The 27,302-nt window shown below is 48.4% G+C and overlaps 1 protein-coding gene across 4 annotated transcripts in view; it reads right to left on the reverse strand.

The window, feature by feature from the left end:
- UBE4A (ubiquitination factor E4A) overlaps nucleotides 1-27,302 on the reverse strand; it is a 915,337-nt gene that overhangs the window by 563,080 nt on the left and 324,955 nt on the right. For all 4 annotated transcript variants that reach the window (XM_069614443.1, XM_069614440.1, XM_069614441.1 and 1 more), the window contains one exon: nucleotides 16,681-16,883. In XM_069614443.1, the coding sequence (XP_069470544.1) occupies nucleotides 16,681-16,883 (203 nt within the window). The remainder of the gene's footprint in view (nucleotides 1-16,680; nucleotides 16,884-27,302) is intronic.

A 27,302-nucleotide genomic window follows, 5' to 3' on the forward strand; every position in this document is an offset into this window, starting at 1 on the left:
AAGTGCTTGTTGTGGAGCTGCATTTGAGAAACCACTTGTTTAGATGAATATTGAACTACTCAAAGATAACGTGAAGTTCCTGGTTATGTGACCTTTCATGGGTCCAGAACAGTGAAATCCGACATGTTGAATAATGAACTACTGAAAGCGAATACAAGGTTTCTGGTTGTGTGACCTGTAAGGAACAAGTTACTTACCTGTAACTGTTGTTCTCCAGCATGGGTCTGGCATGGATTCACATGCTCATGAATATTCCCCGTCGTCAGGCTGGGAATCCTCGGTAAAGAAAAATCAGTATCAGTTTCGTTTCTGATCTGTCTTTCGTAGTAGTAAACAATCACTGATCTCTGCGTCATACTGACCACAGCCAATGACTGCCCTCTCCCTAAGCCCCGCCTCTGGCAGCCATCTTCAGATTTGGTAGCACGTGAAGTGGCAGTATGACCAAGTGAAGAGCCGCAGAGGGGTAGGCGGGAGGGTTCGCATGTGAATCCATGCCAGACCCATGCTGGAGAACAACAGTTACAGGTAAGTAACTTGTTCCTTCTCCAGCATGGGGTCTGGCATGGATTCACATGCTCATGAATAAAAGAATACATAGCAGTACACACATGCACAACCACGGGAGGTGGCAAAGGCTCAACATTAAGCAATTCTTACCTCCTCACCAGGCTCACCTTAGGCGAACAGGTTGCGCAGCACTGCTTGGCCGACCCTGGACTCCTCCCTGGAATCCCGATCGACGCAGTAGAATTTCATGAAGGTGTGCGTCGACCTCCACGTAGCAGCCCTGTAGATGTCCAGCAAGGGCACACCAGATAGGAACGCCGTGGGAGCTGCGATCGCTCTGGTGGAATGGGCTCTCGGACGGCCAGGCAGCAGTCGGTTTGCCAACCGATGACAGTACATGATACAGCCGGAGAGCCATCTGGAAATGGAGGCCTTCGAGAGATCCTTCCCCTGATTGACAGGTCCAAAGTTCACAAAAAGTTGTGACGTCTTCCGAAAACACTTTGTGCGGTCCACGTAGAACTTCAGCACTCTAGCCACATCCAGCGAGTGCAAAGTCCTTTCAGCCGGCGACGAAGGCGACGGGAAGAAAACAGGCAACACCAAGGGTTTGTTGAGGTGGAAGTCTGACGGCACCTTGGGCATGAAGGAAGGGTGCGTCCTGAGCACTACCCTCGTGTCGTGAAAAGTCAAGTACGGGGGCTTGCAGGAAAGGGCCTGGATCTCTCCCACCCGTCGTGCGGAGGTGATGGCCACAAGAAACGCGGTTTTCCACGACAAGAACTTCAACAGAGCCGAGTGCAGAGGCTCGAACGGCGGTCCCATGAGCTTGGTCAGCACCACGTTGAGCTCCCACGCCGGGGCCGGAGCCTTCACCGGCGGGAACGATCTGAACAGTCCCTTCATGAATTCTTTCACCAGACGATGAGACCACAAAGACGTCCGCCCCGTGGTTCTGGTGTATCGGGAGATCGCAGCAAGATGAATCTTGATGGACACGTGTGCCAGTCCAGCCTTGGCCAGCGTCAGTAGGTACGGCAGTACCTGGGAAGCCGTAATCCGTAGAGGGTTAATCTTCTGTGCGTGGCACCAGACAGAGAACCTCTTCCATTTGTGTCCATAGCATTTAAGAGTTGAGGACGCCCTGGCCTTTGCAAGAACCTCTCTGCAGTCGGCCGGTATGTCGTAGCCTCCAAACTCTAACGCTGCAGGAGCCAGGCCTGCAAGTTCAGCGACTTCGGGTCGTAATGGAGGATGGCGCCTCCTTCCCTGGAGAGAAGATCCGCGTCCACTGGCAGCTTGATTGACGGGGACGCTGACAAGTCCAGAAGGTCTGGGAACCATATCTGCCTCGGCCACGCAGGTGCGACGAGGATCATCCTGCGCTGTGACCTCTTGAGCTGGTTGATGAGCCGGATCAGCAACGGCAATGGAGGGAACGCGTATAGAAACAGGCCGCCCTCCCAGGGGAACGAGAAAGCATCGCCCATGCTCCTCGGCTGGGGAAACCTGCTGGCGAACCTCCGGCACTTGGAGTTCGTCGCTGTCGCGAACAGATCGATCTGGGGTGTGCCCCACCGTCGGAAGAGGTGGTCCACTAGATCCTGTCGTAGTTCCCACTCGTGGCACGAGCGCAGCTCTCTGCTGAGCGAGTCGGCGATGGTGTTTTTATTCCTGCCAGATGAAACGGCACCAGAAACATCCCTTGGGCGACGGCCCAATGCCACAGATCCTGCTCTTCCTTGGACAGGGCTGGGGATCTGGTACCGCCCTGCTTCCTGATGTAGAACATGGTGGTGGTGTTGTCGGTGAAGATCCTCACCACCTTGCCCTTGAGGGACAAAAGAAAGGACCCGAGGGCCCAAAACACTGCACGGAGCTCCAGGACGTTGATATGGAGGGACTTCTCCGTCGGAAGCCAAAGGCCTCTCGCGTGCAGATTTTCGGTGTGCGCTCCCCACCCTTCCAGGGAGGCATCCGTGGTCACTGTCTCCTGGTGGCCGGGGGTCTGGAAGTCCATGCTCGCCGTCAGATGCGCTCGGGTGCCCCACAACCGGATCGCTCGTCGGAAACTCTCGTTGAGTGGGATCCTCTCCTCGAAGCTGCCCGTCTGGATCCAGCGCGCGTCCAGGAACTCCTGCAAAGGGCACATCCGGAGCCTGCACAGGCGGATGAGATAAATGCAAGAAGACATCATTCCGAGGAGGGACTTGATGGGCCTCACCCTGGCCGCGTCGGCAACCAGCATCCGCTGCACCTTGCCCAAGATGGCCCTCGTCCTTTCCTCCGACGGAGAGGCCAGAAGCGACACTGTGTCGAGCTTCGCTCCCAGAAACAGTGCGTCTTGCGTGGGCACCAGGTGGGACTTGGCGTAGTTTATGGAGAATCCCAGGTCCGTGAGTAGTTGGACGGTCCTTGCCGTGTGCTCCACGGCGAGCTCCTTCGTCTTCGCTTGGATGAGCCAGTCGTCCAGGTAGGGGTAGACGTGGATCCCCTCTAGGCGCAGCCGTGCCGCCACCGGTGCGAGGCACTTGGTGAATACCCTGTATGCTGACCTCAATCCGAAGGGAAGGGCTCTGAACTGGTAGTGACGCCCTTGGACCACGAATCTGACTCGGTGTCCCTTTAGGATGGGGATATGGAAGTAGGCATCCTCCAAATCCAACGACGACAGGAAATCGCCCTCCTCCAGTTGACCCAGGACGTGTTGGAGGGTGACCATCCTGAACTTCTGTGCCTTGATGAATTTGTTCAGTCGTTGTAGGTCCAGGATGGGACGCCATCCTCCCTTCTTCACGAGTTAGTATCTTGAGTAAACTCCGGAGCCCCGAAGCCTCTTTGGGGTGAGCTCGATGGCGCCCTTCCTGAGCATCGCCCTTACCTCCAAGAGAAGTTGAGGGACGTGATGTTCCTTCCTGGCCACAGGGGGGACGCGCGGGCACCTCTTTAGAAACTCGAGCTCGTGACCCTGAGCCAGGGCGTCCAGCACCCAACGGTCGGTGGAGATGGACTCCCACACGCTGATGAAGCTCGCCAGCCGGCCTCCCACCGGGGTGCTTCGGTGGGGGCCCGACCCCACGGCCGGTTCAGTCCTGATTCGACGAGGCTTTGCCGCCTTGTCCTCCTTGGCGACGACGGCGGGGTCCGCCCGACTTGCCTCGTCCCCTGTAAGCTTCCTGTGACGACGAACGAGCCGCTTGACGATAGGTGGAAAATCCGCCGTCGGAACCTTTGGAGGCACCCTGTTTGCCTCCGCTGCTCCGAAAGGGCGGACGTTGCTGGAGAACACCAAGAGCCCGGGCCGTCTCCGTGTCCGCCTTGATGGCCTGTAGGGAATCGTTCACTGTTTTCCCAAACAGGTTGCTCCTGTCGAAGGGCATGTCCAAGACTCTGGTCTGCACGTCCTGACGGAAGTCAGTAGCCTTGAGCCATCCACGCCGCCTAAGGCACACGCCGTTGCCCAACTGGCGAAATCCAGTGTCCGTGACGTCCGTCGCTATCGTAATGGCGTGGTCCGACGCCACTTCTCCTTCCTGCAAGATCTCTAGGGCCTCCGCCCTCTTGTCTGGTAGGAAGTCCAGCAGGGGGGCGAGTTTGTACCACAACTCCCTGTCGTAGCGGGCTACGATAGCCAAGGCGTTGGCAGCCTTAATCGTCGTGCTGCCGATGAGATGACTCTGCGTCCCATCGTGTCCAATTTCTTTCCCTCGCCGTCCGGCGGGGAGTTTGACGTAGAGGCCGCACCCGCCCCCCGCTTTCTTCCTGGCCGCCGCGGAGACGACCAAGTCCGGGGTCGGCTGTGCCCGAAGGCACAAGGGGGCCGCATCCGGGACCCGGTACTTCTCGTACCGATCCCTTCTAGCCGGCGTTGTGGATGGGTTCTTGAGGAGGGCAAGACCCTCATCCCAGATATCGTCCAGTAGAGTTACAGCGAGGACCGTCTTCCTCTTGGTCGCCGTTGATAAAGGAAACCTTCCTTCTCTTCCGGGCAGAGCTGGAAAAGCTCGGATGCCCTGGCGATCATGGCGTGAAACGATCCAATCTCGTCGGGCGGGGAAGCCCGGGTGGGAGGTGACGACGGGAGATCCTCGTCGTCAGTACCCGTCGCGGCCGTGTCAGTCCCCGTATCATCCCCACGTGTCGTGGACGGGGAGGAGGGCTGAGCAGGGCGCGAAGGTTGAAAAGGAGGTGGAGGATGAATCCTTCTCTTGAGAGGAGGGCTCCCAGAAGGGCCTGGCTCTGGGTCCCCCGTCGGGAGCGGTTCCTCCGTTGGTAACGGCAGTCTCGTCCTTATCTCCGAGCATAAGAACTCTATAGCCAACAAAATGGCCGCCGAGTTGTCTTGCGGCACTGGTTGAGGGGGTTCTGACGAGCGATCAGGCGCCCCGTCGGCACCCTCGATGTTCTCGTCGTCTCCCACGTCGGGGTCCCTCCCGACAGGATGGTCTTCCTCCACGCCAGCGCCGTGGCCTAAGACTTCGATCAGCTCCTCCTCAGAGGTTGAAGCCGAATCTACGACGACCTCCTGCCCCCCCTTTCTCTTCTCCGTCGGAGGTTTCACGGGGGTCCTGTCGATGGGCATGAAAGAGGACTCCCTCCGCAGTGGCAGGGAGATTCTGGGCCCCGAGGTCGCCACCACTGGTGTAGCCTCCACAGGCTGAGCCAGGGCCGCCGCGACTGTCTCGATAGAGGCCTTGGCCGGATGGATCAAGGCTTTCACCACCTTAGGTGCGCTCACCGCCTTCTCCTTGGGGGGAGGGTCACCACCTCGCTCCCCCTCCGATGGGGCCTTCGAGCACGACCGGGGTCTCTCCAGGAGCTTCGCCGGGTGCTCGGCCTTCCTCTTACCCGAGCCAGAGCGTTGGCTCGTGGTTGATGGCGCCGGGGAGGATGCGCCCTGCCTGGCGCCCGTAGAGCCCGACCGTTCGGCGCTCCCGGTGCCAGCGGACTCGCGGTGCTTGGCCTTCTGTTGGACCCCCGTCGCCGGGGCGCCCTCAAGGGTCTTAGAAGACCACTCGGACTTCTTCTTCTCGCCTGACGGGCTCTTTCCTTCCAGCCAGTTGGCGAGACGCTGATGGCGGTCCTTCATGGTCCGCTCCGACATATTGCCGCAAAACGCACAGTCCTTCTCCACGTGCGTCTTGTCTTCATGCAGGCAGTAAAGGCAAAGGGAGTGTTCGTCCTCCTTAAAGACATTCTGAAGCTGGCATCCAGGGCAGACCCTCAACAGCTTTCCGGGCGTCGAGCTTCCCTTCTCCTGGGCCATGCTCGAGAAGGGCCTGAGAAACTTCTGGAGTCCTCCAAAAGCGTGGCTCGACGAAATCTTCACCCTTGAGGGGCATAGAAGAATCCGACACGGGTCCCGGTTGATCGGATAAAGAAACGGTGGAGCTCGAGGCTCTTTTGACCGAAAAAGAAAATTTTCCTAAGAAAAAGCGCAAAAAAAGCACTAAAGCTCGAGAGCAATAGCACGAGGATCCCAACACTTGAACGTGCGGTAAAAATCTGAAGATGGCTGCCAGAGGCGGGGCTTAGGGAGAGGGCAGTCATTGGCTGTGGTCAGTATGGCGCAGAGATCAGTGATTGGTTACTACTACGAAAGACAGATCAGAAACGAAACTGATACCGATTTTTCTTTACCAAGGATTCCCAGCCTGACGACGGGGAATATTCATGAGCATGTGAATCCATGCCAGACCCCATTCTGGAGAATGGGTGGACCGTTTGGTCTAACAGCTTCACCAAGACCAGAGAACCAATATATGCTAACAAGGAAGCAGGCTATTGTGTCAAAAGGAAAGCTATCATTGCTGCATATAAGACTTGGGGAAGGGAACCCTGAGCTGTAAAGAATTGTTGAAACAGTCTAAAGACAAAGCTTCAAGATACGCCTTTTTAGGACATCTTTTGATTTTGAACTAGGGGAAGGGAACCCCGAGATGTGCTGCCCTGGAACTACATTGAACTAAGGGAAGGGAACCCCGAGACGTGCTGCCCTGGAACTATATTGAACTTGGGGACGGGCCATCCTGACATTTACAAAGGTGTGGAACTTTATTACCTCAAGTCCAAAAGAAGGTAAATTGAACATTTTGGTGAATTTATTGACATTTGGGGGGAAAAAGGCTGAAGAGTAAGCTGAGCTGGAAATAGCTGAAATGTACTTTTTGAACACTGTTTAGTTCATGGTTGACATCCCTACAAATCGTTTTGTCTTAGTTGTGAGGACAAGCAAAGGTTTTGGACATAGAGAGACTTTTCAGTTGAACTTACTGACAAAGACTATCCTTAGTTTCTTTAGGAATGGAAACCCCACCTTAGCATAGGGCGATTTAGGCCTTACACCAGCCTGACGTTTTCTTTAATTAAAGCCTTTTTTATACATTGAATAGGTTTGTCTGTGTCTCCTTCCATGATGCCAACCTCATACAAGCTATTTGCAAATATCCTACTGAGGAACTCAAAGCATGTATCACTAAAGAGAAGCTCTTGCATATGTTCCATAATGGCTTTCGACTTCTTAGTGCTGCAATTGCTCATCTACACGACGAACACGAAACCAAACACGACTACCTTTAGCTTATACAGACTTTTCAGCCATGTTTGACTCAGTAGATCAGGAATGGTTATGGGTGAAACCAGAGAAGTGGAACATTCCTACTGGACTGCTGGGTCTCAATTTGTCAATTATACAAAGACACTGCTGTCAGAATAAGGCTCAATAACGACAACATGATCTCACGACTTATAACAACTAACACAATGCCTAAAACAAGGCAGTGTTTTAGCTAAGTTATCATTCAACCTTTATATCGCTGATTTATATCAGGACTTCTCATCTGCACACTCCTTCCCCCACAAATTAGGAGATACACATATTGGGTGTCTGGGATAGCCGGAGGACATGGTTGTGACCGACCAAACAGCAGTGGGCTTACAATATTCATTAAACACCCTATCTCTGCTTATGTTGACACTAACAAGCTACACATTAATCTGGCCAAGACGAAGATTATGTCCTTCAGAAAAAAACTATCAGATCTTCATTAAAATGGTAAGTCAAGGGAGTTCTAGTCGAAAGAGTACAGAAGAACAAGTTACTTCTTACCTTGTAACGTTCTTTCGACGGGATGTTCCTCCGACGTATTCCTCATCTTAGATATCTCCTTCCAGCTCTGCTGGCCTCGGAAAATTTCTCTCTAGAGGGCGCTGCGCGTCGACGTCCTCCGAGTCGATGTCCCTCGACAGCCGCCGTATCGACGTCGACGTCATCCTGCCTATAAAGGCCGCGCGCAGCGTCCGTTGCTCAGTTCCGTTTTGTAGCCCACAATAATTCTTTCTGGACTAGACTAATCACCCTGAAGGAGCGTAAGCTGCAAAAACAAGGGAAGTAGAACTGCGGGGATGGATGGGAGGGTCGATGAGGAATACGTCGGAGGAACATCCCGTCGAAAGAACGTTACAAGGTAAGAAGTAACTTGTTCTTCGAAGGGATTGTGTCCTCCGACGTATTCCTCATCTTAGATAGGCTCCCATAGCAGTATTCTATTATCGGAGGAGGGAGTACTGACTTCATGCTGTCTTCTATTGATGAATAGAATGCAGTACAGCCCTTCCAAACCTAGTCTCTTGACTGGAGGAGGAATCCAAGTTGTAAAATCGTGTAAAGGTATGGACAGACGACCATGTAGCGGCCGCACAGATGTCTTTAACCGGCACACCTCTTTTGAGGGCCGATGAAGCTGCAATACCTCAGGTCGAATGAGCTCTAAGGTTTTGAGGGGGCTCTTTCCCTGCCAGTTTATAACATTCCAGAATGGCTATAATGATCCATCTGGAAATGGTCTGCTTAGTTATTGGTAACCCCAGCTTGTGACCTGTGTAACCTACAAACAGCTGGTCTGCCTGTCTTATCCTGGCTAGTCTACTGATGTAAAAACTTAAAGCCCTTCTAGGGTCTAGCCTGTGTAACCTCTCTTCCTCTTTCCCCGGATGAGGAGGAGGATAGAAAGATGGTAGGGTAATCTTCTGAGTGATATGGAATTCCGAAACCACCTTTGGGAGGAAATTAGGCTTCACTTGCAGGACAACTTTGTCTTTGTGAAATATTGTGTGAGGGGGTTTACAAGAAAGAGCTTGTAATTCGCTCACCCTTCTAGCAGATGTAAGTGCTATTAATAAAACAGTTTTAAGGGTAAGGAATCTTAACGAACAAGAATGGAGTGGTTCGAAAGGTGTGCCCATCAGGAAAGTTAGTACTAAGTTTAAATCCCATAGGGGAACTTGGAATGGTCTTGGGGGATAAACATTGTTTAACCCCTTTAGAAACTATTACCAAGGGTAATTTGAAATAGGATGGTTCCTCCGCAGTGCGCTTAAAGATGGATAGCGCTGCGAGATAGCCCTTAATGGTGCCAACTTGAAGGCCTGAATTCGCCAAATATAGAAGGAAGGACAAAACCATTGGTGTACCACATGAAAAAGGGTCGATATTCTGTTCTCTACACCAGCTGCAAAATCTGTTCCAACGGCAGCGGTATAAAGACTTTGTTGCTGGCCTCCTTGCCGAAAGCAACACCTCCATAACATCATCAGGGAGGTCCCAATCCTTGTACCTCAACCTTTCAGAAGCCAAGCGTGAAGGTTTTGATGTCTGGATGGAGAACCTGACCTCCCTTCTGTGAGAGTAGGTTCTCTCTGAGTGGAAGTTGAATTGGAGGGCAGATGGACAAGTCTAGAAGGTCCGGGTACCACGTTCTCCTGGCCCAATCCGGGGCAATTAGGATCATGATTCTCCGGAATCTTCTCAACCTCCTGATCATTTGAGGAATGACAGGGACCGGTGGGAACGCGTACAGAAGCTGAAACTCCCAGTCCACTATGAACGCGTCTCCCAGAGCTCCTCTCGGGGGAAATTCCCTTGAGCAGAACAGATCGCATTTCCTGTTGACGCTGGTGGTGAACAGATCCACCTGAGGGGTTCCCCAAAGGGCGAAGATCTCTTGAAGGACTTCCTGAGCTAGTTCCCACTCGTGGGAGACTGTGCTCTGCCTGCTCAGAGCGTCCGCTGTCAAGTTCTTCTCTCCGGCTAGGTGAACTGCCGATAGAGAGATTCCTTCTTGGATTGCCCAAAACCAGAGCTGCATCGCCTCTCTGCACAGGGGTAGTGATCCTACGCCTCCTCTTTTGTTGAGGTAATGCATGGCCACTGTGTTGTCCATCATTATCAGGACGTTTTTCCCTTGTACAGCTGGCAGGAACGCCTTCAGCGCAAGTCTGATGGCTCTCAGCTCTAACAGGTTGATATGTAGTCTGGATTCCGATGGAGACCAACGACCGCTGATGGTCAAGTCGTTGGCGTGGGCTCCCCACCCCGTGAGTGAGGCATCCGTGACTACTGTTATCTCCGGCCAGGGTTGCCAAAAATGTTCTCCTTTCAGAATGTTCTCCTGACAGGCCCACCACTGAAGGTCTCGAGCTACTCTGTCGGGAACCTGAAGAAGATCTGTCATTCTCCCTGAGAATTGTGACCACCGAGTCCTCAGTGCCCACTGGAGGGATCTCATTCTCAGGCGAGCCTCTGGCACTAGGAAAATGCAGGATGCCATGAGGCCTAGCAACCTCAAAAAGTCGAAGGCTGGGAGACGTTGGGCATGTTGAAACTTGGTTACCATCTGTAGAATATCTTGAGCCCTCACCTCTGGTGGCGAGGCTTTTCCCAGGGAAGTGTCCAGGATCGCTCCTATGAACTGGAGTCTCTGCGATGGTATAATTTGTGACTTCTTTAAATTGAGGGAGAAGCCCAGTCTGTGAAGGGAGTGGCACACATGATTTAGTTGGATCTGAGCTTGTTCCGAAGAAACAGCCCTGATCAACCAATCGTCCAGGTAGGGGTAGACGTGAATCCCTTCCCTCCTTAGACTTGCTGCCACTACCGACATTTACTTGGTGAAGACCCTTGGGGCAGAGGTCAGCCCAAATGGCAGCACTCGAAATTGATAGTGAGAGTTGCCAATTGCGAACCTCGGGTATTTCCTGTGTTTGAGATGGATAGGCACATGGAAATAAGCGTCCTGAAGGTCCAGAGATACCAACCAGTCCTGGAACTGAAGGGCCTGGAGGATCTGAGAAAGAGTGACCATCTTGAATTTGTCTTTTCTGAGGAATTTGTTCAATTCTCGCAAGTCCAAGATGGGTCTCAGTCCTCCGTCTTTCTTTGGAATGAGAAAGTAAGGGGAGTACCAGCCCTTGTTCCTCTCCGCTACAGGTACCGGTTCTATGGCACCTTTCTCTAGCAGGTCCAAAATTTCCTGCAAGAGGAGCGGATCTGGAGCTTTCTGAGAGCTGATCCCCGGTGGATGACTGAGGTATACTTAGGAAAGGCAGGCAGTAACCTTGGGCAACTGTTTCCAATGCCCAAGCATCTGACGTGATAGCCTGCCATACCGTCAGATGTTGAGTCAACCTGCCTCCTACAGGTGTCCTGTGAGGGAAGTCCTCAGAGTGGTTTTGGGGCGGCTGATGCCGATGGTAAAGAGGCACCTGCTGTTGCTGCGGCTTTTGAATATCTACCCCGTCCACCTCGGATAGTTCTTCTTTGTCCCCTTTGAGCCGGTCGTCCTCTACCTCTTCCGAATGCGGAGTAGAAGCGAAAGGATTTGCCCCTCGCAGAGGTTCCTGTGGGACGAAAAGGAGTTTGACGGATTGCAGCTCCTAGGGATTTTGCTGCTGCTTTTGAGGTTTGCAGTTTTTCTAAACTGTCATCCGCCTTTTTCCCGAACAAAGAAGAGCCATCGAATGGCATGTTCAAGAGCCTGGCTTGCACATCTGGGGCAAAACCAGACTTTCTCAACCAAGCGAATCTCATGGTTGATGTACTTGCCGCCATTGCTCTGCTGATACTGTCAGCCGAATCAATGCCCGTCTGGAGGGATTCACACATAGCGTCTTTACCGTCCTGTATAATATTCAGGAACACATCCCTTTCTTCTCCCTCCGGGATGCAGTCAGCCGCTGTAGAAGCACACTCTCAAAGTGTATGGCTGAACCTAGCAAGGGTGCAAGTAGCATTAACAGATTTTAACGCCATGCTACATGCTGAAAAGACTTTCTTTGCCATAGCATCATATTTTTTATCGTCCCTGTCCTGTGGGACGGTAGGATAAGCCGTCTTGACATCGGTAGAGGATGCTGCCTGTACCACCAGACTTTCTAGGGATGGGTGTTTAGACAAAAACTCCGGGTCTGTAGAGGATACTCTGTACTTAGTAGACAGTTTTTTATTTACTGCTGGTACGACATCTGGGTTTTCCCAGTTTGTCATGACCTTCCTCTGAAGAGCTTTATGAAAAGGCACCACAGGATCCTCCTGTGGGCCTTTGTCAAGAATATCCGTGAGGTCATCTTGTTGGAAAGATTGTGAAGGTGCAGACCACCCCATGAACTCTGATCCTGGCCATTAAGGCTCTATAGGGAGTTTCAGCATGCTCCCCCGGGTCTGGCCTAGCAAACTCCACCTCAGGGGAAGTGTCTAACCCACTTGCCTCATGTAAGGAATCATGAAGATCCTTTAACCTGCGTTCTTCAGAGGAAAATTCCTCTCTAATTAGGGTTACAGGTCCCTGCAACTCAAATGTGTCTTCCTGTTCAGACAATTCACCCTCTTCCAAAATTGAGGACATAGTTCTCAATTGTTCTGAACTCAAAGGGAGTAAATCCCATTTCCAGGGCAGAGGGTGCCGAGCTTGTCATTATTGGCCTCGAAAACGATGTCGTCGACGTCGAAGGCTTCGAGCGTGGCGTCGAAAACAAAAGCGGAGGCTTCGATGACCTCGACAGAATTGGGATTCTACTCGACAATCTCGAAGCCATCGCGGACCTGGGGATAGTCACTGGGTGTGTCGTGACCGTGACTTTTCTTGGCGTCGATGCCGGTGTCGAAGCTGGCGTCGAGTCGACAGACCCGTGTGTCGAAGGTTCCTTCGACAAAGGCGTCGAAGACACCGACCTCGGCGTCGACGGAACCCTCGTCGACGGAACCTTCGAGGAAGGTTTGGAGGTCATTGTCCTACTCGAGGGTTCGAGACGCGCTCGAGAGGTTTCCTTCGCCGGGTACTGCGACTCACGGCGTTTTTGACCTTCGGGTCTTTCGACCAGAGCATCGCGCTCGGCAGTCTTCGAGGGGGTCGAGGCCGCTTTCTCGAAGACGCTCATCATATTTTTGCGGAATTCCTCCCATTCAGCCCGGGAACTATGTTTCGTGGGGCAAGGGATTCTTTTTGGCGAAACAGAGGAAGAGGAAGACGGAGAAGGGGATCTCTGACGTCTCCTCTTCGAGTGTTTCGATCTCGAGGAGTGATGGGACCCACTCCGAGACCTGGAGCGCGAATGGTGACGAGGAGACGAATGTCTCGACTTCGTCGACGAAGAAGAAGCTTTAAAAGTCTTACCTTTCTCCAGCTTCCCCCTACGCTCCTTCAGAGCTTTAGCTGTCATGGACATACAGTCCTCGCACTCCGAACAATGATGTTCAGCTCCCAAACATCACAGACAAACTCTGTGAGGGTCAGTCAGCGACATCTTTTTCCCACAATCTCGGCATTTTTTGAAGCCGGATCGAGGAGTTGTCGGTTCCGATGAGGAAGCCATCGAGTACGGATCGAATAACTCGAGGAAAATAGGATTAATCTGACAAGAACTGAGCAACGGTATTCCGAGGCACTGAGTAAGCGCGGAAAAACGGAAGTGAGCAACGGACGCTGCGCGCGGCCTTTATAGGCAGGATGACGTCGACGTCGATATGGCGGCTGTCGAGGGACATCGACTCGGAGGACGTCGACGCGCAGCGCCCTCTAGAGAAACATTTTCCGAGGCCAGCGGAGCTGGAAGGAGATATCTAAGATGAGGAATACGTCGGAGGACACAATCCCTTCGAAATATGTTTACTTGAGCACCACCATTAGCCTGAGAAAGCAAACCCAAGCAATCTGTGAAAGAACTAGTAGAAAAATGTATTGTAGTCAATTATATAGCACCATTTCCCCATTTGTATGGCCTCAATGTGCTTTGTGGTTGGAACAACCAGTTCATGTGGATTCTCTATTGAAGGTCTAATTAAGATCTATAAAATGAGCAGTGTTCCATATATCCTTTATGGCTTAGACATGTATGCAAATTGAGATTTTAAATGGCTGAATATCCTTGAGGGAAAACAGCACTGAGGCTTCCACAAAGCACCCCCATACAGCCTATTAGAATAGAACTGTGTCTGAACTCTTTGAACACAATGTTAGAAATTAGGCAGTGCTTTTTATCATAACCTACTATTTGCTCCTGAATTGACATTTCCTAGTGTCATTGGTCAATTCCTGAAACAAAAAAAAAACAAAAAACGGTCTTCATGCTTGTACTAATCCTTTTGCCGAACTGTGTCAGTAATTTCACACTGATCTAAATTATAAAGTTTGATGTAGAAGAGACTAACTATAGCTTAAAAATGCAAGTCACTAAGAAAGCATTCTCGAATTACTGGATTTCTTAATTCGATCATTTAGCTTGCAAACCCAGTTTCCACAAATTTACAAGACAAGGCTTTCCCTTTCTAGGCACGTCTTCAACCATATGTGCATCTAACGCTAGATTGCACTGTTTTATTACACCTCAGAGATTCAATCAATTACCTAGTCTCATGATTATGGGAGGAATAATAGAAAGAACTAGTCCCAAACATGAAAGAACAGGCGTCTTTGCTACTCATCTGAGTTGGAAACTGATAGACCTATACTTATATCATGAAGTGCATTAATAATAATAATTTAGCATTTATATAGCGCGACGAACCTCAGGCATCTGAGCACTGCTTATTATTACCCACAGTGTGTGGTGCTCATTTATCGAGCTCGGAAAGATGAAAGGCTGAGTTGGCCCTGCCCGGATTCGAACCTGCAACAGCAGGATCTGCACAGATGTTAAAGCGAGCGCTCCACTAGCTGTGCTATCGGACCGGCCATTAAAATAGTCTACATCAAATTATTAAACAACTTCATTTCCGACATACAAAACATATCTTGCAATGCGTTTTGCAGCTCTTGTATGTTGGGCAAATCTTTAATATTGGCTAATGCACCAAGTACAAAATAACTTTACTATGAATTGTATTGGAGGAGTACACTAAAATGAGTAATGTGTTATGAACCCATTCTTAAGGATATACGTTTGTTTTAACAAGCAACATAAGTTAAATTGCAACATGGTGTGCAACGTTAAACAACTGTATCACACTCATTAAATAAAAAAAGTTCAGTTGACAACAAAAATAGGTCCGAGATCACCCCCCACAAAAAAAATAACTTGCACAGAAAACAAAAAACAGGGGGCCCATTAACCGGCCAGCAGAACTACCAAAAAGTGTACTGAGGCCCTTAAAAGGTACTCCTAGTGTTTAGAATCTGCAACTAGGGGTGGGCATAGTTACTGCTGGTGAAATGGAATTGGTGAAATTCACCAACCCTTCCATTCTGCCAGCTGTGTGGTTTCCTACCTTTTCTGCTACAGTTTGTGTTTTTTTTAGCTGGGAAAATGTGGTCACCCCCACATTATTTTTTTGATTGGTCAGAAACACCAAAAATCTGAATTTCTGCGAAAAATGAAATTTAAAAGGGTAAACCACCCCTTATCTCCCAAAATGGCTTTTTTTTTAAATCAAAATTTTGAAAAATGCAAATTTTTGGGAGAAATCCTCCTCAAACTGCCAGTTGCACTGTGCAGGCAAAATTGGATTGGCTGATTTTTTTTTTAACCTAGAATCTGCCAATTTTCGCACTGAATGATTTGAACATTTAGTCCACCCCTAGCTGCAACTTCCCTTAACAGGAAAACACTCTTCTATAGCATGCATTTTCACTGGTTCTATATCGTTTTGCTGACATGAGATCTTTCAAAATAATTTTTCCCAAAGACATTTTGAAAAAACTCAAATCTTACTTTAGGCGAGTTTTTTTTTTAGATGTAATTTCATTGAAAGAAATTACATCGAAAAGACAAACACTTGTCGGCAAATCAACACAATATCATTTCCACTATAATAAAAGAGCACATATTGCACTGATCCTAATGCTTTCCTATGGGGCCCTTTCAAGACTGACTTCAGCCTCTCCTAAAGTTCTTTGAACGAAGCTCACAAGGAACATTGCTCATAAGGCTCCAGGAGTAGAGAAAGACTAATTAAGCTCCCAGTTTGAAGGAAAGTATATGGTTTTCTGTGCGCAATATTTTTCTTCTCGCTCACTTGATCTCCCAAAAGTATTACATTGCTTTGCATATTTGACTTGAACGGTGCTAATTTAAAGTTAGGCTGGCGGATCCAAATGATCAAACTGTGACTATGTGGAGGTGAGCGATAAGAAGAAGAGACAGGGGAAAAAAGGAAAGATGAGATAAAGAAGAAAAAGAAACCTAGAGAAAAATTAGACAAAAGTGAGGGATCGAGAAAGAGAAATTCTGTTTCGAATTGGGTTTCACTTAATGTTTGTAAGAGTATTTTTGAACGTACCCGTTGAGGCCTCTGTTACTTAGACTCTAGTAGTTAACTATACTGTACATTAGTCATACCTCCTCCAAGCCTTACTTATCTACCCACTCAATCTCGGATTAGACGTTTCTGTAAACCGTGTTTGATCCACTAAGGTTGACTTCTCAAAGAGCAGGTTCTGAAAAACCAACTTTAAATAGTAAATTGCCTGAGCCCTTTCGGGAACTTGATATGTCCATTTGATTTGTCCAAGTTTAAGTGTGGTCTCAAAGTGGGCAAGTATTGCCCACTCTGAGAAGGTTTCTTAAGAATGCAGTTTGCTTTACAACGAACTGCTCACTTTCCTTGTCAGCGCGCACAACTTTCACATCTGCATCGGTTCTATCTTGTGAGTCCAGTTCTGCTGTACCACATCCAGGCTTTCACAGCTTTGGCTCGCCTTGAAACCGTTACTTTTCCTGGGAGCCAATCTACATCTGAATATGAGATCCAAGGTGCAAAAGTAAGTAAAAAAATCTGCTCTCTGAATACATGTTTACACAATGGTGAAGAGGTTCTGGGCTCTCAACACTAAATATTTCACTTTCAGGGACAAGCTCATGAACCAAGGTATCCGTCATGTGGGGACATTTGTTGCTCACCTTAGCAATATCATTCTGCCGGGTGAAGTAAAGCAGTATATCGAGGTAGGTGTACAGCAGCATCTGGCAGAGATCCAGGTCCTTTACACGCCCAAGTAGCACATCAAAAACTGGCACCATGACCTCAGCAAAGGAGCACACATCCTCGTCTGCTGTGACTGCTTCAATCACCTCTTCCAGGAAGGCAGTCACTTCTTCAAGGTCTAACAAGAAAAAGAAGCAAAAGAACATACCAAGTTACCTGAAGGGATCTAAGAAACAGTTTACAAATTATTATTTTGTCATGGAGGTCAAATATTAACATATGGCCAACACTCCCCATCCCTCTCTGCTGAGCATGTGAGTGATGCTTTAACTGTCTTGCCAATACAACATCCTCTAGTGCAGTGCTCTGCAACCTGTGGTTCACCAAATGTTTTGGCCTACTACTCCCATGATCACTAGCTATGGAATTTGCTAATTGGTTTAATGGGAGTTGTAGTCCAAACATTCTAGAGAGCCAAAGGTTGCAGACCACTGCTCTAATGAGTGGAGGAATTTATGGAGCGCAAAGTTACAAACCTTGTCATCCTGATGAGTGTTAGGAATGATTTTCTTTACAGCTTTCCCTCCATTGACATCAATAAAATCCCCATCTTTTTGCCTAGACGTGAAACGGTCATGACTTTTAGAAGCAAGTTGTCTTTTTGCTTCACTTTCCGTCCTCAGCTCATCGCTTCTGGGGGCACTGGTCAGCACAAGAATCTTGATTTTTTACTGTAGCCCACATCAAGTGTTGCAGGGGTATTTTATCCCTTGTTTGTAACATTTCTGTTACTTTTAAGGGTACCACCAGACGAGCTGGTGGCAGCAGATATTTTTCTACTGTGTTTTTCGTTTTTACTGTGTGCACGTTTGCATTTTGCTGCAGAATGGCATTTTAAGTTCCATAAACTCAAAATGGCCAAAGGATTTTTCACCATGAACTTTGGCCATATTGTCTCTTCACCTTCTTTCATAGGTCAGTAAATGCTATATATGGTTATTGCTTTCACAGGTAAAATATAGAGTATCCTGGAGAAACGATGGTTTGAGCATCTGGATGGATGTGGGGGCTGGAACTGCCTTGTCCCAATCCACACACCAGCCAGGACCTGTGGTGGTAGTCATCCTGAGGTGCCTGATCATCCAGGCTTAAGGTATAAGAAACCAGCTTGAAGTGCAGAACCGCTGCCTAGCTGGACCTAATCCTTAACTTAAAAATCAATCATTGCATACGTGACCCGTGGGAACCCCCTGCAACCAGACCTTCGACTGAAGTGACACCAGCGAACCCGAGAACCTTAGGGATGGCTTCTCAGAGGAGTTAAAGAGGGAGGAATTTGCATACTTGTCCCACCCACCTACCACTATAGGGAGTTTATGGTTGTGAACTTAACTCCCTACCTCTCACTTGCCTGGTAGTGATCAGTGGAGTTCTGGCCAAGGATCACCCCCCTGGGCTTAGTGTAGCATCCAAATTCTAGTCGCTTGGACCCCAAATGAACAACCTCTTATCTTTTGGGTACATTTAGGCTTCAAGGACAATTAGAAGAAACGATTGGGTGTACATCAGTCCTAATATTTTTTAATTTTGTGTTTGAAATTGGAAACTAGTTCAGCCAGCACTTGCGATGGAGTTATAACATAGGGTCTGGTTCATTACAGATCCCACTGACCACTGTAAGCACCATCCTATGGGAATTAGGAGGAGAATCAATCTTGCATCCTTAGAATATTTTATTTGCTTTTGCAATCTCCTTTTTGATACGCAAGTTGATGTTTCTGAAGTAATCTGCAGTTCTCGTCATTACATGATTGTCACCACTGCCTCTCCAAGTTCCTGAATTTTCATTTTAGAACGTTTTCGGGTGAACCATTGTTTGTTTCCATTGAATGCGTGGTCTAACAAGAGTGTGTGTGTGGTGCCAATTTGTAGATCTCTATGGTAAGAAAGTTTACATTGTGTAGCTCACTGTACCATTACACCATCCCATACCTCTTGAAGACTTATCTTAAGGCTTTGCTACACTACCTTGACTGAGTTTGACTACACCCAAGTTTCAATAACCCTTTTCACTAACTAGAGTGGCCTCTCAGAACCCTCCTACATGGCGATTTCTGAAAATCCATCTTAATAATGACTTTTCATTGGACCCCCTTTGTCATGCTATACATTTCCTCCATTTGTAATTTTTTCGCGTCTGTTCCAACAGCTACTACAGGGATGTCAGTGACATGGGGGATGCACACAGCTCCTACCTCTGGCAGGCAACATAGCAAGTACACAGTACAAATGTAGTGTGACGAATCCAGAGGTATTGTCACTGCTTCAGATGGGGGAGCCCCTTTCCATGAAGCCAGAGAGGTGAGGCCGCTACCCGAAAGTCCCCCTGGGAGTAGTACTCAGTGGGTGGATCTCATGGGGAGGGAGGACCCAGTTGATAGTAGGGCATATCCTGGGAGAACGCGGTATCCCTTTAACCCTCCCACCTTCCCTCAAAACCCCTCCAATTTCACACTACCCAATGTCCCCATGTTTTGTGGCAGCATATCTCAGGCAGGAACTACTGGGATGAGAAAAATCGCTAGTAGTGAATAGCACTGCCAAGAACGAATACATATGCTCTAGCCTTTCGAGTGATCCTATTGGCCAGCTGCCATTCAAAGGCAGCGAGCGAAAAGAAGGATGGAGCCTTCGTTGTCAGCTTGTCCAGAGCCGAGAGTGTCTCCATGGATGCTCAGGACCACAGCGCAGCGAGGCAGATGGTGGCCAGCAGAGAAGCACTATCGTGGAGTGCCAGTGATACAAAAGCAGACTGGAGGAGAGGGGGATAACACCCGCCAGCGACCAAACCTGCTCGAGTGCTGGCGAGCTGCAGGCGAGAAGCGTAGGGGACCAGTGGAAGGTCCATAACCAGGAAAGCCGCAAAAACACCTTGGAGACCCGCAACAACCGGAAGGAGATGGCCAAGACTCTACATGTACATGGGTGGCTAGTCCCAGGGTTAGGGTGACCCAAAGAGTGCTTGAGGACCACAGTGAAGGACAGAAGGAATACCCACAGGGGCAGCGTGACCTAGTGAAAGGGGTCTGGGACCCACATCAGAAAGACATACCCAGACTAGTGATAAAGGGGAACACAAACTTTGCATACATTGAGGTTACTCACAGACCTTGGCAGGGGAGTAAACCAAGGCTGTGGATTGAAGAAAAATCAGATAGAGAACTGGGAGAGTAACCACGTGAAGGGGGGTCTGCGGCCCACGCTGGGGATGCCCACCCCAAGTAATAAAGAGGAATACGAACTTTACATGTACAATTAGTACTCACAGTCCTTGGAAAGAGAGTAAACGAAGGGTGTGGGGTGAAGAGATATCTGAGAGCCCAAGGTGGGGCCACACAGCTCAAACAGTGATTAAGGTTACGAAGCCTACTTGTACAAGTGCCACTCGGAGAACTTGGCAAGAGAGTAAACCAGGGCTGTGGGTGGAAGTGAAGAGAGAGAGAACTGTAAATCTAAGAACATTGAGGACCCCAATTGGCAGGAGAGTGGGCCAAAAGGGGTACTGTAATGCTCAACTGGTATCCACAGGGACGCCACCCAATCTGGCTGGACTGCTTCCGACCTGGACCCACTCCCTCAGGTTCTTGTTCTGCCGAGGACCTAGTCTGGAATACGGGTGTACTGATTTTAGCTTATAGTCTATTTTCCCTTGAGCCCACCTCCCTTGTGGACCCAACAACCCCCTTAGTGTTTTCCTCACCTTGGTTTTCGATATGGTGTGCTCTCCGTCCTGCTGTTCTGTGCAGGGTTGTGAATGAATGGGCGCGTCACAACCGAGTTGCTTCACTGGTGCAGGCCCTGTGAGTCCAGTCCTGCTGCGACTCCATTTCTCAGGCAAGTCTGCTGTTTTGACAATTTGTCCTTAATTGCAATTCCCCCCTGTTAATGTCTTTGCTTCTCTTTTAGGTGCGGAAGAAGTTCTGAGGAAGCCGTGCTGGCTGGGGATGTGCTCGAGATGGTTAGTGAAAGCGCTCAGCGCAGCGCTATGTGCTTTTCTTGCCGTGTGCGGACCTGTGTTGTCCCTCTCTTGCAGGTCGCCGTGATATTCCGGATGATAGCTGCTGAGAGGATGCGGAGTGGTGAGTAGGTGTTGTTCGAATTACCTCCAAGTAGTTGTTAATCAGTCTTGCCTTTTCTCTTGCAGGTAGACGGAAGACCGAAATGGCCTTGAAACAGAAGCAAGTTAAACTCAGGTAAGCGTGAGACTGCCGATGGTTGTTTAAATGTGATGAATAAATGCTTACTAATGCTGCTTTCTATTTTTCAGGTTGTGGCTTCCAAGGAAGAGAGCGAGCGTTCGCCGAGAAGCTGGATGTTTTGGACACTGGAGTGGATGACAGGAGCTGGCTCGCTAACAGGTAAGCATACTAATGATGTTCTTCTTGCAGATGTCGGCCCGGAATGCTGAAGATCAGACGGGTCGTGGTGAATGTCACGCTGCGAGCGCAGAGCAACGCAAAGCGTGTTCTCCAGCTTAGGCATGGCTTATATAGCCTGCATGTATCCCAGGTGCCTTCAGGCCAGATCATACCCTAAATGCTAGACCACAAGGTTCAGTTCTGGAACTGAACCATGTGGGGGCATCCATGCTGTGACACGGCCATTGAAAGCTCCAGCTCCCCTTTCTGCTATATGAGCCTCACTACAAGAGAGTCTTGGGGGACTGACTAGGCCCTTGGGGCCATGATGAGATACTGTGGTGCGGCCCAGGGGGCCTGGCTGCCAAGGCGAGGGGTAATGGTCATGACAGGTACTGAGAAGGGGTTGCGAAACTCAACACAGCTAGAGAGAGAGAGAAACAGGCAATCTTCCTCTTCGCAATACCAGAGAGGCATACTGAGACTGGGGTGTGGGCCCTGTAGCAACTAAGAGAAAAGTCAGAGCACGGCTTGGGAGAGAGAGCCTGGTTCATCATGGCAGTAACTGAGAATCGGGTCTGTCCACCAAGAGGCTGAGATCCTCAAAACGGCTTGGAAAGGGTGTCCATGCCATTCTTCCTCGTTGTTGGGCCTGGGAGCCATGCCTACTAAGAAAAGATAAAGACTAATCCGGAGCACTGAAGATAAAGAGGCATTCTTGGATAAAGTAGAGTCTCTCAGGGAAGAGGGAATCATGATATGATATTTTATTTGTATCGCGCTCATACACAAGTGTTTCAGAGCATGAGTCATGTGGAACCTTTGCTTGTTTTTTTCTACACATTTGTGGAACCTTCGTTTGAACTACAAAACTGGGTTGCAGGTTGACAAGCAAGAGACATTTCTTTTCAGCTTTTTGTTGAGTTTAGCTTGTGAGGGACACGTTAGGATTTGGACACAGGGCGGAAAACATTACTTTGGACATTCTGACATGGACAGTTTCATTAGCTAATTTTGTTGAGGCAGGGAAATCCCCCCCCCTTGCTTTTGTTATTAATAAAAGGCTTTGCCAATCGACTTAGCATCCATGTATTCGAGTCTTACTTCTACACCCTCACAGAAGTCCGAGTACTTCAGTACTTGTTACCACAAAGGGCCCTTGGACACCAACACATTATGGCTCTAGAAAACTATTCTCCCATACCCTGTTCTACTCAATATCCCAAATGCAGATTATGCATCAGCACCCTCAGTAATAATCCTGCCTTCAGAATGAAAGTTCGAAAAATAATTTCAGGGAAACAAAACTGAAGAACACAGTGACTGATGCATGACTGGGGGTAAAAGCTGGGTAACTGGCACTTCTTGATAAGGAAAACATCATTAAAATTGGACTTGATCACTAATTCAGCTAGATCATGTAAAAATGGATTTTCAGAAACAACCCTGGGGGTGGATTCTGAGAAGTCAGCCTATTTTGGTGAACTGGAAAAACACGGAGGTCTAGCCAAACCCAGTCAAGGTGGTTTAGCAGCACTGTATGGCATAGACTCCGGTGGGGTGCGAGAGTGGTCTAGGGTTACAATGAGACACAGAGCACTCCAATAATTACAATTAGACAGAAGTACAAAAATATACAATTATTTATTAGGCCTTTAAGATACTCTACGCAATTGAAAACTTCGGGTAATTATTGTCACACAACTACTATCGTATATATCTATGCACTCACCATTTGTGGGTCTACTAATAGGACACCACCTTTCCTTAGGAACAGTTATGCAATAGTTGGCAAAGGTAGAAGTTACATTGTAAGTAACTGTGTGGTAAAGCATTTGAGTATTATTAATAACTGTAGATACTAAACCAATCAAGGAAGGTATGTATAAATAATGAGAACACCTTACAGATCAGCCTAGGACAAGGTCCATATTACTTAATAAGTCCAGTCCTGAGTGGGAATGAGGCCCAATGGTCACTATTTCCACAAGTCACTCTGTTCAGAGGGCTAGCCTATTGGATTGCGACAATAGCTACCCCAATAACCACAGGCAAGTGATGCAAAAGGTAAGTAAAGTTCAGAAAGGTTTCTCTCACACTCCCACCACTAGGGAAGGATCTGAGGGGAGGGGGGAATTGACAGGAATCCCTGACCAGGCCATCACCATCTTAGTCAGGCCAGGGGGAAGACAGGTTGAGGAGTTGCAACCCTGTGTCAGGGGAGAGGGCAGGAATAGGAATGCCAATTTACACCCCCCCCCCCCCCGACCTCCCCAAATCTGAATTTTCCAGGAACCACTTCAGGGGTTCCAGGTCCAGAGGTTGCAGGCGCAGAGGTAACTTTTGGCATTGTGATTTGTCAGGCTAGTAGATGGTTCAGGCTCCCGTGATATGATGGGGTGCAGTCCTCCACGAGACAGGCAACCTCAGGAGACCTCCAGGACATGAAGACAGGAGTCACCATAGTCAGGAGGTGGCAGGCGACCTTTGTATAATGAACAAAGTAGTAAGCCCTGCACAGCTTCTCTTTAGTGTAGGAGGATGCGTCATGTTACACAATCTCAATATCCACAGAGTTGCAAAGATGAACTCAGAACGGCGACAGCTGCAGTGAGGTAGCCCAGGACTTAGTCCACCAGGTGGTCCAGGGACACCAAGGCTCAACAGGTATGGATCCTAGGGCAAGGGGTCAAGACTTTGTTTGCACCGGTCCGAGAGTCGAACCACTGACAAGGACCTTTTCCAAATCAGGACAGAGGAGCAGGACCTTCACAGAGACTTGGCTGGTCAGTTGCAACAGTTGTTCTTGGGTGTTCAGTGGGCTGCACTGCTTCATAGGGGGTTTGGCTCCAACAATGATCTGTGGAATGGCTGTAGGAGTCCTACTTTTATCCAGAATTTGGACTGTAGTCCCCACCAGGTCCACCAATGGTAAGGATCTGCATCATTTAAACTGGTAGGTGTTCGGGAGCATTTTCATTTCTTGTGCCAATTCCCCTCAAACTGAGAGACCCCGAGGAATTGGGACTTTTTCTCACTCACTCTTGTGCTCAGACTTCAGAATCCTACTTTACTGCTACTGTAATTCTTTTTTACTTTAACGAGTCAGACTTTCCTCCATGTATTTTATTACAGGCATCTGTAAGTGATTGTTGCAGCAAGAAGCACCCTATGTGCAGGTGATGCTGGGGAGTCCCTTGGGCATTCCTTTTTCTTTTATATTATTGTCCCATGAGAACTACTGTTCTCAAGGATAGTAGGACTCATTTAAATCTTGCAAAACAGGGGGGTCTGGGAGACTACCAGCATGAACACAGCCCATTGACTTGTTCTTGGGCGGATGGCCCCTGGGAGAGTCTCAACCAAGTCTTTAGCTCACTGTTCTTTTCTATTGGTACTCTTGTTCAGAGGAGAATTGACTAGTATTTCGGTGCTGGACTGCCCCTGGGCAGGACAAAGACGGATATGCAGGGAAATGTCTTCTCTGTGAAAGGATACAGTGAGTTAAAGACTTTGTAGAGTCTCTCCCAGGGGGTATTCACCCAAGAACAGGTAATTGGGCTGTGTTCGTGCTGGTAGAGAGATTCCCAGACCCCCCCCCTTTGTTTTACATTGAAATCGTATTTACCTTTTCTTTTGTTCGATCACTGCACACCACCTTATGTGGGGTGCTGAGGGGTTAACCAGTAACACCTTTCCCACTGCTCCTGTAACTTTTCAGTTACTCACAGACAAACCTAAATGGCTGGTGGCAGTGGATACATTTGTCAACCAATTGTGTAAGTTACTAGCAGCATGTTTTAAGAGCTGCAGTACAGCACCCATGGGTAACTGTTTTCCCAAAATAGCCACAGTCTTCTTTTATCACCATTTTTCATGTGTGTGTTCCTTCTTGGCCCTTCTTGTACCAATCTAGGTGGGGTGGGTACTCTAAGTTTTGCCTTTGGCAGGATTCCTTTGTGAAGCCTGCCAAAGCGCCCATGTGTCTGCTGAGGCAAGAAGTGAGGGAGGAGCCCGAAACTTTGCATGCCTTCATCTGAGAGTATGCTCGGTTGGAACCAGTTTAAACTGGGAGCCCGGCTGTCCTGCAACGACAGCCACCTCCAGGTGATTGACCGATCAATAGGACTAAATGAATGGGAAAAGGCGAGGTTCCTGGGACAGAAGGCAAAGTGGACCACTTGAACTGAAGCTCCGAGGAAGAACACCAGAGACACCTGAAGCACATCCAGTAACCACAGAAGCACTGCTGAAATACTGGTGCTATCCTGACCCAGTTTATTTAATAGACAGGGAAGCTCCACCAAGGAGGACCTCCTTCTTTGGACTGGTGGGCAGAATCTGCCTTGAAACACTTCAATTTGAGTCATCCAACAACGTCCTACGACCTTCCAGGGCTGCATAATCCTACTACCTGGGATCTCTCAATCACCTTGCAGTTGATGAATCGCGTTGGAACCGCAGTGGCATCAGTGTGGACCTCCAAAAGCATGAATCCTCTCCTCAGAGTCCCCTCACCACAAGAGTGCAGGACCGAGAAAAGAAGAAGAGTCCAAACGGCAGCGATTGTTCCCTTCTGGTTTAAGTTGAGTGCAGGATCACAGGAGAGGCATGCACTTTAGCATTTAATGGTGATATAATATAAGTAAAGAGATCCTTCAGTACATTATAGCGACAAATCTCTCCTGCCTTTAGCTTATACTTAAATTGTAAGAATTCAAAATCAGGCATGTTCTGACCATCATGAACCTGCTCAAACCTCTAAATGACCGCCTTTTGCCAAGAAATCCATGACAAAGCACAATTATCCTGTTGCACAGCCAGATTTCTCAACTAGCTAGAGTCTGCACAGAGTAAACTATTTTTCACCTCGAGTCACATTACATTTCTAACATTCTTTTACCACATGTTTTATAAATGGGGGCGTAAATTTGGCCAGAAGCCTTTTTTCTGCAAATAGGACATCAATTGGCATAGGTGAGACCGCTTCTCTCAATGTTAATCTAACCTGCACAGTCTACTTGGTCAGGCATAATCCAGGGATGCAGAGGACGTAATGCAAACGCAGAATGATAACTCATTGTATCAGTGTAGCCAAAGCCACCTAAATGCACCAGTCTTTGTAGAACATCTTTCGGAATTCGTGCACAACCCTTCTCCCCCACAAACATCTATTCAGCAATTTATTAATATTCAAAAGTAGTTTGTTTTTGAGTGGTAGGGTCATTTTTGCCACACTAACCTTGCCCCAAAGTGTCAATTTTAATTTCTCCCATTTACTGCAGAGTCTCTATCTCAATAAGATTCCACTGAGATTCAACATCGAGAGATTCAACATCTCTGTCAACATGGACACCCAAATATTTGAAACCTGAGTCAGCCCATTCCGCCCGATCTATATTAAATAGTCCTCTACTGCACAAAAGAGAGATTTGAAAAACTAAGGTCTTTGAGACAGTCACCTTATTGTTAGAGACATTTCCAAATCTCTGTAGTGAATGTATGAGTTTCTGGTAAGAGAACTCAGGATTGCAGATTAACACCAAAAGATCATCTGCATAGAAGAGGACCTTTGAAATATAGTCCCTGAATGGGATGCCATAATGTCCGGATTATTCCTCACTATAACTGCTAGAGGATCAATAAACAAGGCAAATAATAACGGAGACAGAGTCGCCCTGACGAGTCCCTTTATGGATTTGGAAAAAGTCTGAAATATATCCACTAACAGTTACAGCTGTTCTTGCACCACCATAAAGACCTCCAAAGAGTTTGAGGAAACGTGGTCCACAGTTAACCCTAGACAAGCCTTGGCAGAGTAAGAGACAAATCACTATCAAAAGCCTTCTCGGCATCTATATTGATAGCTGCATAAGCGTCAATAGTTTGTCTCTTGAGGTAGATAACGTCAAGCAATTCATGCAAATCATCATAACTATTCCTACCACATATAAACCCGGTCTGGTTTTTATGAACTATTTAAGGAATTAAACCATCAGTCTTCTGGCAAATACTTCGCCAAAGGTCAACATTTAAAAGTGACATAGGTCGATAGCTCTCACACAACGATACATTATTACCAGGTTTAGGAATAACCATGATTAACGCCGTGTGCATAGATTCAGCAACCGCCTCAGTATATATAATCTCCATATTTAGTTGTACAAGAAAAGCAGTCA

This window comes from Ambystoma mexicanum, chromosome 9 (assembly GCF_040938575.1).
Source record: "Ambystoma mexicanum isolate Mex_15411 chromosome 9, UKY_AmexF1_1, whole genome shotgun sequence".
Taxonomy (NCBI): domain Eukaryota; kingdom Metazoa; phylum Chordata; class Amphibia; order Caudata; family Ambystomatidae; genus Ambystoma; species Ambystoma mexicanum.